The 12,794-nt window shown below is 38.5% G+C and overlaps 1 protein-coding gene across 2 annotated transcripts; it reads right to left on the reverse strand.

Annotated features, from left to right (window-relative positions):
• Positions 1-2,686: 2,686 nt before the first annotated feature.
• On the reverse strand, positions 2,687-12,051 carry LOC141909758 (uncharacterized). Of its 2 annotated transcripts, none has more exons than XM_074800360.1 (13): positions 11,971-12,051; positions 11,291-11,431; positions 9,246-9,824; positions 8,198-8,337; positions 7,189-7,278; positions 6,574-6,716; positions 6,248-6,285; positions 5,828-5,954; positions 4,670-4,783; positions 3,907-4,132; positions 3,534-3,641; positions 2,897-2,932; positions 2,687-2,807 (listed from the first exon to the last, which is right to left on the reverse strand). In XM_074800360.1, exons 2-13 carry the CDS (start codon positions 11,364-11,366, stop codon positions 2,793-2,795), a joined length of 1,692 nt encoding a protein of 563 aa, XP_074656461.1. In that variant the 5' UTR covers positions 11,367-11,431; positions 11,971-12,051; the 3' UTR covers positions 2,687-2,792. The 2 variants fall into 2 exon arrangements, with proteins under 2 accessions (XP_074656461.1, XP_074656462.1); XM_074800361.1 differs by having other exon boundaries at positions 11,975-11,994.
• Positions 12,052-12,794: the final 743 nt, after the last annotated feature.

Genomic DNA, 12,794 nt, shown 5'->3' on the forward strand with positions numbered 1-12,794 from the left:
CATACGGATTGTATCGGCGACAGCGGTAAGGTAAGGAAGCCTTTACACTTTTAACAAAAACTATGTGGAAAAGGGAAAAAATAATAATAATAATCACGCGAATTTCAATAGGTGTTTTCTGTGAAGAAACAGAAAACCCTAATTACTTGTTTGATGGCGCTAGTCAGAACCGGAAATTGGAACCTAAATCCTCCATGCTCTAGTTCATTTGCAATGAAAATCTCTCGCTTCAAATTTTCAATGAGCGATATTTTACTTACTATATATCGTCACGTGTAATCCTTTATTATGTTATTCGACCGCTATGTTGGATATGATAAAACATCACTGCGAAGGCTAGAAATGACTATAAAGGTCCTAAAATTATCAAAACATTATCAAACATTTTGCAACGGCTGAAGATGTAAAGACTGGTTGCCAGGTATCGCATGGTGGCAGCACTTGACGGCCCAATTTCGATTGTTGGTTCGAGTCCTGGTACTTTTCATATTATTATTATGAATCTACGAGTGTAGTCCTTCTAAAATCAATTTCATTTCGTAATATTATTTCATATTTATCAGTGTAGTCTGCAATGAATTCACCTTTGAGTCTTGAACTCAACAACAAAGTGATGCCACCCGGCACCAGTCATTACTTCCGTTAACTGCTTCGAGCGTCATCGCTAAATTTGTGATTTTTGGTAATTTGTTGACATTTCTCGTAATCTTTAGCGTTCAAAGTGAGGTTTTATCCAATTCAACACATTGTCAGGATATACTTAAAGGATTACGCGTGCCTATGTATAGTAAGTAAAATATCGCTAACTAAAAACTTGAAGCGAGAGATTTTTATTGCAAATGAACTAGAACATGGCGGATTTAGGTTCCAATTTCCAGTTCTCACTAGCGCCATCAAACGAGTAATTCAAGAACTTGAATTTGTCGATATCCCGTATTGGCCTTCATTCAAGCTAAAAGACCGTACTGCTTCCAACGAGCCTATAAACAACACTCGGTGGCAATTCACGACGGATCATTTTTTCGGCTCAAAATGGAGACTACCGTTTCTATTGTAATCGTACGACGATTTCCACCACTTGTATGGTACTACCACCTCCACCACTGTTATGGTACGAAGATCTTCACCAGTTGTGATGGAACTAAACAATCTCTGTACCACGTTGTTGTGTCACCTCATTATTCTCACTAATGCTGTGCCGATGGATCTTCCTCTTTTCTCAAGCAGATATTAAGTGAACACGTACAAGTCTTTCTTATATGATGATCACACTGCTTCTTTATTTTCTCTTCTTATTGTTGCATATCTTTCTGCTTTATCTCCCCCAACTCTCTTAACTTCAAAAACCTTAGACTTATATACTATTTGGCACATTCTTTACATTCCTATACCCTTACCTCACCCGCTTCTATCCTTACCCTATTTTGGTTTTATCAATCCTGGCTACTTCCATTCTAGCCTACTCCCCCTGTACTACACTAACCATCCCTTAAAAGTCCTTACATAATAAATATAGTTACTAAATGCTGTTCTTTCCTTTCAACATACTCCCTCCTTGTAACCCGAGCCATTTGTCTGCAGTGTGCGCACCAGCACACATCTAGTGTGTGCTAGCGTGCTCACTGCGCACACACTATCTTTTCCCATACACATAAAACCCTATGAATATTGCTTCTACACTATCATGGTCGACAACAAAAATGCTGATGTTTCACCCTAAGGAACGATTTCGATTGCGGGATCTGTGAGATAACCCCAAGTCCACGCGATTACAGAGTTTTAGGCTCAGAAAACGACAACTAAAACTTTAGGTACCATAACAAATTCGAATCAAGGTCGAATTCAAAATAGCTTTATTAGTCATTATTTATTGGTCAACGTTGAAGAAGACATTATCGGATATAAAACATCAATAAAGGAGTTGAAACAAACATAAACACAGATAGTTTTTCTCAAAGATTTCACATAGAAACCATTGTTTTTGGTGGAAAACTGCATTTTGCTTTCGACCACACACTTCGAATCCATTTCTAGGAAAAAATGTCGATAGCATCGTCCAGAATGAAGGAGGCTTCGTCCATTTCCAACGAACGCACTATTCGACATCAAATAACGTATGCGTAAATCCGGAATGCCAGCCCGGACACGTCATTTAAACTCACCCGTGTAACAGCGAAAAAAACGCTGTCGAAAAACACAGGAATCATCGTATGCATTTTTTACATGTCGACATCATTAACCTAGGTATGCAGAGGTAATATCGTTCATTGATGTATGTTATGCATTGATCATTATTTTCTTCCATTTTCCAAGCAAATAATATATCAAAGGCGAAAGTTGGTGAAGCACACAGTCGAAAAATATTCAATATTAAATCAAATCAAGGGCAGTACTCATCTACGAAATGATTTCATCGTGCACAATCTCTAGGAACTTAGGTTCAAACTCATTACTCGAGTATGAGTGCAACATAGAGCCAATATCAACGAAAATATTGAAACATTGCAAAAGATTTACTGTGAGTGAAGAAGCTCTGAATCTGCTCTCGGGAATTAACCGCGGAAAATTAATTTCAAGCGCAGACTTATACATATAAACCATCGAAAACCTGGGCCCAGTTTCACAAAACGAATGAATTCCTGAATCAGGATGACCGAAATCTAGAATGTCTGGAAGAAGAAAAGATAACTACTAATAAAAGCCTTTATATTTCTTTGTTTTATTCCTTTATATCTGGTCACCGATTTCGATAGAGAAAAACTATATTTTCTACAATCTTTCCTCGTTTTTTCTCAAACGCAATCAAACTGAAAAAGAAAACAACGAATATAATGATATCACTGCATCGTTGGGCAAAATGTTATTTTTTCCAAACTTTTATATTATCTATACTCACCGGGCCACGATGGCCACCATTTCTAGATTTACATTTCTGTAAAATTATGATAAAAAAAGTGAAGCTGTATCAGATGAATTGTTCAAATGGGACAAATCGACAATTTAATATTCGCTGGTGTACGTGATATCGGGATTTATAGAGCCAGCGGCCATCTTTTCTAGAAGGGACTGTTAGGTTTACACGGGTTTAAGGAAATGTGAGATGATGGAATTTTGTGATTTCATTGGGGAACCTATATGGTAGCAGCCATCTATTCCTAAAGTTGTGACTTAAGCAGTTTGATTCTGGTAAGATGAAAATGTGGAATGATGCAACTTTATGATTTCTTTAAGTTATCTTTTCCTTAAGTTAAGACTTTGGCAGTATGATTCTCGAATGATGAGAATGTGGAATGGAATCCAGGACGTAATTCTAAAATTGTAGGTTAACCAACAACTGATAATTGATTATCTTTGGAGCTAGGTACTCGGGCACTAGTTCACTAGTTCGTATCTCCGCTCGGGATTCTTAAACTGTTCAACATCAGTTTTTCCTCGCCCCAGATTTAGATGAATTGACCTCATTGTTACCAGTATTTTCCGGGCGATGTTTCTTTTTTTGTCAGATATGATCAATATTTCCTGGCTGAACGTACCTTATTGACTCCGCACGGTTTTCCGTTCATCCACGCCCCTTCCACTCCGGAATAGGCACCTGTTTCTGACTGGCACGGAATTCCTTTGCAAATATTTCTTGCCAACCACTGCAATTCAATCAGAGTTCTGAGATAGATTTGACCCTTATTTTGGTTTTCAAGTCAGATCCAACTCGCATCCGCAAAACTAGATCTAGATGCACGGGTATGGTATGAATCTTACTGAGTATTTGATACTAATTGATTTTTAAGAAATTGAAAATTGAAAACTAATCAGAATTTAGATTCAAATTTATCAAAAATTATATGCAAGGCATTCTTTAAGCATGGCTTTTTTCTCTATTCAATCTCAGTGAATTGAATAATGTCATACCCATTCTTTATTTTCCCACAAGACTTTATTGATTGTATAGCGTGAATTCGGGGTTCCTTTCGCTCCTTTCGCGGCTCCGAACGTCCACTTTTTGCCGTCGTTCTGCGAACTGGTGCAGAGATCATCGAGTATTTTTCGTTCGGCGTCGTTCACCGCTCCCGGTAAAACGGTCGGCTTCGGCATTTGCCCGCATTGATAATCCATACACGGGTACACCCAGTCATCACTGCGGGAAAATAGAAAACCTGTTTTTTAAATTGCTTTCAAAAAAACACGAGGAAAAATTGCTGTGCATAGGCATCTTGCTTCAGAAATATATGGCCTCGAGGGAAAAGGTGCAACCCGAAATGATGTATTCAAAAGTGCATGCACTGGCAAGCCTGTATCAGTGAAGTCTGAATAAGTGCGTCCGGGGTGGTTTTAGACTAAAACCTCTGACTTAATTACAAATCATGACAAATCGACTGAGCCAACAATCGCGTCTGTAAACACTATAGAAATGGTCTGTGTTTTTAAAAGTAGAAAAAGCCCTTTCATAGGACCTTTCAGCGTTTGATGTTTTCTTTTTTAATATCCAAATCCCTCAACCCAGTGAACGCCACTCCAGGTGTTAAATGCAATTCGAACTTAGAAGAGTCCCGCCATCCATCTGGCGGGAGGACTAGTAGCATGGGACCAGACTGGTCTTGAATATAAGTCGTGGTTTCGTACCCCATTCAGAGTATTAATTTCGGTGAAATACTTGAGAAAACTCAAAACTCACTTGAAAATTTCCTTCGCTTTTTGTTTGATGCACTGAGACCAGGTGAAATAGCGGCCGGGAGCCGTCATTATACCATTCCTACAGTGACCTTGCTGCGGGTGCATGAATCCCAACCTGTCGAAAAATGATATTTGATACAATTTCCATAAAATGAGTAATTCGATTTAATTGATGATGAAATAAATTACTACTATCATTATTACTAGATCTGTTAACGTAATCAATTTTTAGATTAAAGTGTTAAAGTAGTTAATATCGAGTTTGTAACTAAGAATAAACCTCTAAATATCACTTTCAATTAAAATAAATTGCCCATCGGCAAAAGGAGGTTTACCTTGAAAGCTAGAAGTTGTTTGGAGCAAGGGCATTGTTTATGAAAAATATTTTTCATTCGTGACTTCAAAGTTCTATAAGTTTATATTGTATTTTATCTTTCTCAAATAATCATTTTGCCGTCAAATAAGGCCAAAAATATACATTTGTTTACGGTCCACGTCCAAAATTTCATAGGGTACATGTAGGTAGGGAAACTATTTTATATTTTGAAAAAATATTTTTCACGATATGAAAAAATATTCATTTAAATTAATATTATGTCACCAATCAGGGCGCAAAACAAACTTATAGCGCGCAAAAACGGATTTTTTCGTTTTTGCGCGTTAAAAGTTTGTTTTTGCGCGGTAATATTTGTTTTTGCGCGTTTTCGTGGAGGACGAAAAAAAATTTTACATGTCCCGAATCAGCCACCATAGGTTCGCCATGCGATCGCATTAATTATACGTCGTTTAGGCCGAGAACCAATGAAAAAAATGCTCACATAAGAAAACATACCGCGATTTTACATAATTGGGCTCAATGCCAACTTCAATTTCGCTAACAAAGGTAAACCAAAAAAAGTATTCCGAAAGTAACCTCGATTTTTTTTTCATCGATAGACCCTGTTGAATCGAGAAGATACACAATATCCGTGTAAGATGAATAACGAAAGAAATCCCTCAACAGATTCAGCCAAAAATGAAAAGTTCTATAGGCTATGTTCTAAGGATGCTTCTGTCTCTATTAATAATGTTTTTTGCTTGATTTCAATTTATGATGGAATATTTTCTCGCATGTTTGTTGAAATAATTTTAGATTCAGCTGACCTTGTTTCGTACTTACAAATGGCCGGTTTCGTGTGCGAATAGCTTATCGTAAACCATGTGTTTATAGGTCGGGTCTCCGTGTACGATACCGCAGTTCCAAACGGGCGTGGTCTTGCAAGCGCTGCCTATAGCCCGGGTGCGACCTCGAAAAGTGTAAAGCGGACGAAATTGAAAAAGATTAACGAAACGAACTACCACAAAAATCTCACTATCGGATGGATATCTAGGGCTTTGAATAATACGAACATTTGAAGTATTTCCCAGTATTCATAAACTCCCCTTATGAATAGAAAACTATATGAATGTGGTTTTTTGCGACCTTCGACCTCTGGTGTGAAACAAGATATTCCCTATTACTGCCTACCTATCGACTTCGCCCTATAGACATTTCATTAATGTTTTCCTTAGTTGTGATTCCGGAAGCCATTGAACTTACCAGCAGCGCCTTGTGTCAAACGTCGGCCTTCATTTTTGCTGAAATTGATGAAAATCATAGATTCAAATGACGTCATCAAATAGGAGGCGCTAAAACACGTCGGTCAAACGTCAGAAGTTCCGGAATTCACAACTGTTGAGCGATTTCGTGGTCAAACGTCATCAAGTTACGGGAATGTTTTGATCGGCGTATTTAGAGGTATAAAGGATGATTATTGTCAACATCGAAATTCAAATGTTAACCTATTTCATACTTTAGCGAAAGAAACGCGCGTTTCGTATTGTGCATGAAGTAGCTAAACATACGATCGTAACGTTCGTACTCACTGTACAAGGTACATGGCCATGTCCCAGGGTTTACCCTTGTTTCGTTGAGCTAGACGTTTCGAGTATTCGCAGAACGAAGCCACGGCGGCGCCGTCCCGTCCGGCATCGCGGATATACTTGTAACTTTCCGTCTGAATATATTGCTGTGAGAAAAAGGACAGTTTTTTTTCAATATCATTTCGTGTCTATGTTGGTTGTTTTTGAGAACATTGATATATGTATACGGATCAACGCGCGATAAATAGCGTAACAACAAAAAGTTGCATTCAAATTGCGAAATTTTTCTATCGTGCATGTTGCCATACAATATATATATATGTGAGTATGTCCCGAATCAGCCGCCCTACATTTCGAAGTCAAAAGTCCTTTTCATTCGTTTTTCCTTAAAGAAAAGATCTATTTCCCAACTTGAAAAAGTGGTTAGATCTTGAATTTTTCGACTGTACGAATTGCTGCAACAACGCATTTTTCTACAATATGCAAACACTCAGAGGAGATCATAAATAAACCGAAATATGCACCAGGTTCTTCTGCGAGAGATGATCGTTCTTACTTTTGAGTTTTGTTCGAAATATACGAACAGTTAATAGGCCATGTCAAATAGTGAATACTTACAGCCTCGGATTGTGAGAAAGATCGGACAACGTTCATGTTGAATTTGATGTCGATTCCGTTCAATTGTTTGTAACTATAAACTTCATTTAACTTCAAAAATGAAAAAAAAAGAAAAGTGTGAAATCATTACGATTCGTCTGAATGACACCTCGTGACCTAATTCAATTTCAAAATCAGAATACTCCATTATATTGGAGCGAAACATAACCGCCTACTATCGACAATAACTATAATCTGCAATAACCATCGGGGTAACACTGTGTCCGTGTTGTGGCGAAATATACGGCGAATTTATCGAATTTATTCGAATTAATGGGTATCGTTGATTTTCGTTGCAACAAATATGGCCGAACTGCCAACGAGTGGCCACCATTTTCTTTTCTCGGGTATACCCAGGGTCATACCGTGCTCTTGAGCGTGGTAAGGCAAGTACAGTACCCAAAATTAGGTTTACCCTTGCATAAATGCGTCGAGTACCATACTTGAAAACGAATATAATTTCGTCGATTAATGCGCAGTTGGGGTAATCGGAACTTAGCACGTTTCGATACATTCGCCTATAGAGAATCCCACGCTGATACGATTAGGTTTTTTCGGACTTAATCTTTTTCGTTAAGTCGGTGGGATTCTCTATCTGCATTTCTCCGGTCCTAAATAAAGGTTAACAAGTCGTACATGATGATCTCTTTTTTGAAAGTGGTGTCACTAGCCTCAATCCATGATCACCACTGGCATTTAATACACAGCTACCAAGTGCTGCCATTATATCATTGAATTCGTATGTTCCAAAATTGTCAAATATAAAATAGTTGTTTTGTTATTTTTTCAATTGGATATTGATGGTTCCTTTTATTTTGTTTAATTGACTGTTTGAATAATACTCATGGTGTTCCCCTTAGATTCCCAAAATAAACGAAAAATGAAGTTCGATTCATTGCTGTTATTCGATCTAAACATGGCCGTCGAACAATTCAGGTTGTCAAAACAGTTTAACAGAACAATTGGATACCTTTTGAGCCAGGTCATTTTTAATGGCCTGCACCATTGCGGCCTCGGAGTTCGGTTGGTGTTGTTTTCGCCAGTGATCGCGCAGCATCGGAGACACGAATATGGCCATATCAGCCGTACGCCAATATTTACCGGAGATTCCTAGAAAATTGAGATTCAATAAATATCGTTTTAAACGTTTGAACCAAAAGCGCTAGGCTGATTCTAAGAACCATTTCTAACTTGACATTGTAGGTTGATATATGTACCGGTAAAACTGCGATCCGGTGAGCAGCCACTGTCGAGACTCGAGTTCAAATGGTCCCTCAAACAGCATGGTCACCTCAAACAGATGACGGGCCTCATAACTTTTTTTTCCACTAGATGGTACACTAGTCAACCTGGCAGCTCAAACTGGACAGCATGTTTGAATGTGCTAAAACTCGTGGGGAATGCTAGCATGCAGTGGAAGGTTTTGATAAAATGACGGCAACAAACTGCTTTAAGGAGAATCTAGAATTCGTTTTTCAAAAATAAATATTCGCACACGAAATAGTTTAAAACTCCTTTTGGAACCAAAATTATATTAGGCTGGCCCTAATTTGTTAAATTCGGAAAAGAACCAAAATAAGCACGGTCTCGCCTTCAGTTGTTAGATAGCTTAAAGAACCAAAATGAGCTTTGACTGATCTTAAGTTGCTAGTGGCCTTAGAACTGAAAAATTTAGATTGGTAAGCCTTGACTGTGCATTGGCCTCTGGCGTTTAGAAATGCTTACGTTGAATGTTCTATAAATTTGGCCCCAGGGTAAAGATTTGAAGTGGTCTACAAAACCAGCCCTGGGTTAAAAAATCATTTTTTGGGGTTCCCGATATTTTCCGTTATTGCTCCAAATATATTCAAAATTCATTTCTTTATCTATCGAAGCATTTTATGTTCAGACCAAAGTTTTGTTTTGGAATCGTGTCGGTAAACCATCTAGTGACCTACTAATAATCGACAACTTAGAAAATCGAGAATTCGTATTTCGTTTCGCTTTGTTTATGATAGACAATGAAGAATAATTGTTACCTTTAGCTCGCATCGTCTGACACGCCGATGACGACCCACCGCCATTATTCGATCCACTTCCACCACTTCCACCATTCGGTTTTGTGGCGCCACCTGTCGTTCCGCCTGGTTTACTGCTACCGGATGTACCGGAAGTGCTCGCAGTACCGACGCCCCCGCACTTTTTATCGCAAGACTTCTTACAATTCGCCGCCATCCACTTTGGATTCTTGGCGCATTCGCCGACTTTGGCCCATCCGACGCATTTGGTGTGATCGTGCTTGTCCACGCAGTCCGTAGCTTGCCCGCCGCCTGTTCCGGGCGGTCCGACACCAGGCGGGTCACCTCCGCTGGACGACAAATCTACCGTACATTTCTTACAAGCCCGCTTACAATTGACCAACATGTAACCGGGGTTTTTCTTGCATTCGCCCGCTTTCGCCCAACCGGGACATTTGTCGTCTTTATTGTGACACGGATCGGTTAGACAGTTCTTGCAGGATTTGCGACAGTTCGCCAGCATCCAAATGGCATTTTTTGAACACTCGTCTTTTCTAGCCCAGCCCGCACACTTATCGTTCTTATCCGTACAAGAATTGCCTAAAAAGTGCGGAGAAAAATAAGGAAATAAAATGCACACAAGGCCCAGTTTTATAGCACACATTGATATTCAATCCTGTTTCAATGAGTCTTTGACCAGTTGGGCCTGATTCTAAAGTTTTTGGCGATATTCTAGGGCCTGATTCTAAAACCTAATAAATTTTGTAAATTAAAGTGAATTTCATTTTATGCCTTTATTTGTACAGCATTTTTTGTCAATTTTTTGACGCCTTATAAAACGTTACCATTATGAAACCTAAACAATGATAACCATTCAGCGTCATTTTACAAACGACAACCGTAAATCGATGTGCAAAACGTCACAGGTTTATGTGTACACATACAAGCTATTTGGCAAAATATTATTGATAAAGATGTAGAATGGCTCCCTGGGATTATGTAATGACCTCTATTTGAACGTCGAAATGTTATATCGCATTGAATATCATGAGAAGACGTATTGTAATAGTAAAGGATGTATGATTATATCAGGAGCGGCAGCGATAAATAGAAATGATAAGTAAATCGGATTATTCGGTTAAATGGCGGATGTATACACGATTTGGAAGTCTGATATAAAATCAGACCCTGACATGGGGCTGCTAGTGGAATGACGAAGCTATCTACGATCTGAGTTGGGCCGGCGTGAATTTCATCGGCGGCTACAAGCGGTCTATATAAAAACGTGTAAAATAATTTCAATATTCAAATGTTTTAGAAAATATGTTCGATATTAGACGTATGCAGGTTTCATGACATTAGCAATTTATTATAGCATAGCTGTCATATACGGCTCCGCGTCCACTGATGGCATGTGTATAAGGTGACAATTAAATTCAATACTTTATTGATCCTTATTACATTGAAATTCCGGGATAAAATTCCAAAAATCAATACATTTACAAATTTTAAAATAAGAAAATACAAGACACACGGGTAATTCATACAGAATAACATGAATAAGTTAATTATATGACAATGTCTACTTCAACCCAGACTCAAGTCTAGGATATCAAGTGACAGCCAGACCGGGCCCCAGGACTGGGCTGGCTGGCTACACGATATGCTCAAAGTCATGATGAAGCAGACATCAGAAGAGCTCTTTCTTCAACCATGGAGGCAATGAAGTTGCAGACCAGCTTAGTGGCAAAAGTGAATCGAAGTCACAAGTTGACAATTTTTTTTTTAAATTAGACCAGTCGAAGACTGTATCATCTACCCAATCGCCAAATCTCATAATTCCCGAAATTTCTTAAAACTTCGATTTCAAATTTGCAATTCCACATTAGCTTATACCAGAAATTCTACATTTTTTCGCAGGCGTCAAATAATTTATTAAAGTTAATTTTCTTGTTCATTTCTTTGATCCAAAGTTCACTGTTGAATTTGTTGAATTTGAACATTGTTGAATGTTGTTCACGGCACCCTGAGGTCTTGTACCGTAGAAAACAGAAAATGGATCTCACCTTGAACTTCAACGGCTACGAACACTAGCAAAATACAGACGAGCAGTAACGAAACGAGTGAAGAAGGTGCCTCCATTTCGCCAGGAACCTCGGGGCAGTAAGGCTCCTATTTCCCAAGTAGAGATTTAAGCTAGGTTCACCCTGAAAATTTTCATGAATAGAATTTTGGCTGGTCTGAGATGTATTTGTGGAAAGAATTAGATATCTATCAACGGAAATGAGATGCCAGTATTCAAATAAGTCAAATATCTCATTGAAAGATTTCGACGAAAGACATACGAAAATATGGCGGCCTCCCTAAATCCCATATGACATCATTACATTTCCCATTATTACTCTGAAAAGATAGCTTCCTCCTAGAATTCCAACATGGCATCACCTCTTTATATCTATATACATAGGCCTTTCTAGAAAGATCGCTGCTTTCATAAATTCCCCTATGACATCTTCATATTCTTACTATATCAAAAGTGAATATTATAAGTGATTTTAAGACTTTTCCCTAAACGGTGAATACATTCCTTATTCTCCCCATCACATCATCAAATTGCCTAAAACAATTGATTTTGATATAAAAGATTCACACAAAACATAGGCTTGAAAAGGAATTCGATGATATGATACGGATCGAAGGAAAGCCTTTTATGGAAGTCTTTAAGGAGAACGTAGCTACTACCTACCTACCACCAGTAACTGTTTCAACGTAACAGGCCAACAGCAGAAATAGCGGGGAAATTTGAGCGGTTATTTGACTGTGTGGTATAATTAGAAAATTCAGAACAAAATAGCTGTTGCCATCAAATAGTCGTCGCTGTAGGGCACATGATGATTGCTGCAATTTATCTATAACCTTCGCATTATCAGTAAATTGTTTTCATTATGGCTGTTTTAATGTAGCAAACAATAAGCAAACACAATATTAATTGCGGGTTAAGTGTTTTTATACGGTGTTCTGGTGGGCGATGGCCGAGATGGCCGAGCTGAATGATATGCGGGCTGCTATGTATCTACTTTTATGGACGGTGCAGGGATGCAATATAGTAATTGTGTCCAAGCTTCAGAATATGATAAAACCATTGTTAAGTTCAGTGCCGTATTTTTTTCAAAGGCTGAAGAATTGGCACGTGAATTTTTTATTTTGGCTTAAAGAAAAAGTAGAATGTTTGAACTAATTCAAGCCCATTCTAATTCTAATTCGTAACGAACTTTGGACCTGGAACTGGACCGGATTAAACCCCCGCAAGTTCATTGAAACTGGCACAGACACAAATGAAACCTACATAAACGTGAAATAGCCCAGAGATGAATCAAGCTCACACAACGTTGTAGAACTGGGCCCAGAATTAAATGAGAAGTTGCACTGTTGTAGAGGACGTGGTCAAGACAGATAATGCAACTGCGGAACTGGAGCATGGTCCAAGTTACACCAACAAACTCTGGATCCAGAGTCTATCAAAAACCACATAACTACTTAGTCCGCGGTCGTATTGACCCTGGGTCTAGT

This window comes from Tubulanus polymorphus, chromosome 8 (assembly GCF_964204645.1).
Source record: "Tubulanus polymorphus chromosome 8, tnTubPoly1.2, whole genome shotgun sequence".
NCBI classification, from domain to species: domain Eukaryota; kingdom Metazoa; phylum Nemertea; class Palaeonemertea; order Tubulaniformes; family Tubulanidae; genus Tubulanus; species Tubulanus polymorphus.

Excerpts from the sequence above, each read along its gene's own strand:
- LOC141909758 (XM_074800360.1), bottom strand. The coding sequence starts at position 11,366 with ATGGAGGCACCTTCTTCACTCGTTTCGTTACTGCTCGTCTGTATTTTG. Across the intron at positions 8,338-9,245 it reads TCAGACGATGCGAGCTAAAG|GAATCTCCGGTAAATATTGG; the intron begins GTAACAATTATT and ends TCAATTTTCTAG. Across the intron at positions 3,642-3,906 it reads TGTGGGAAAATAAAGAATGG|TGGTTGGCAAGAAATATTTG; the intron begins GTATGACATTAT and ends ATTGAATTGCAG.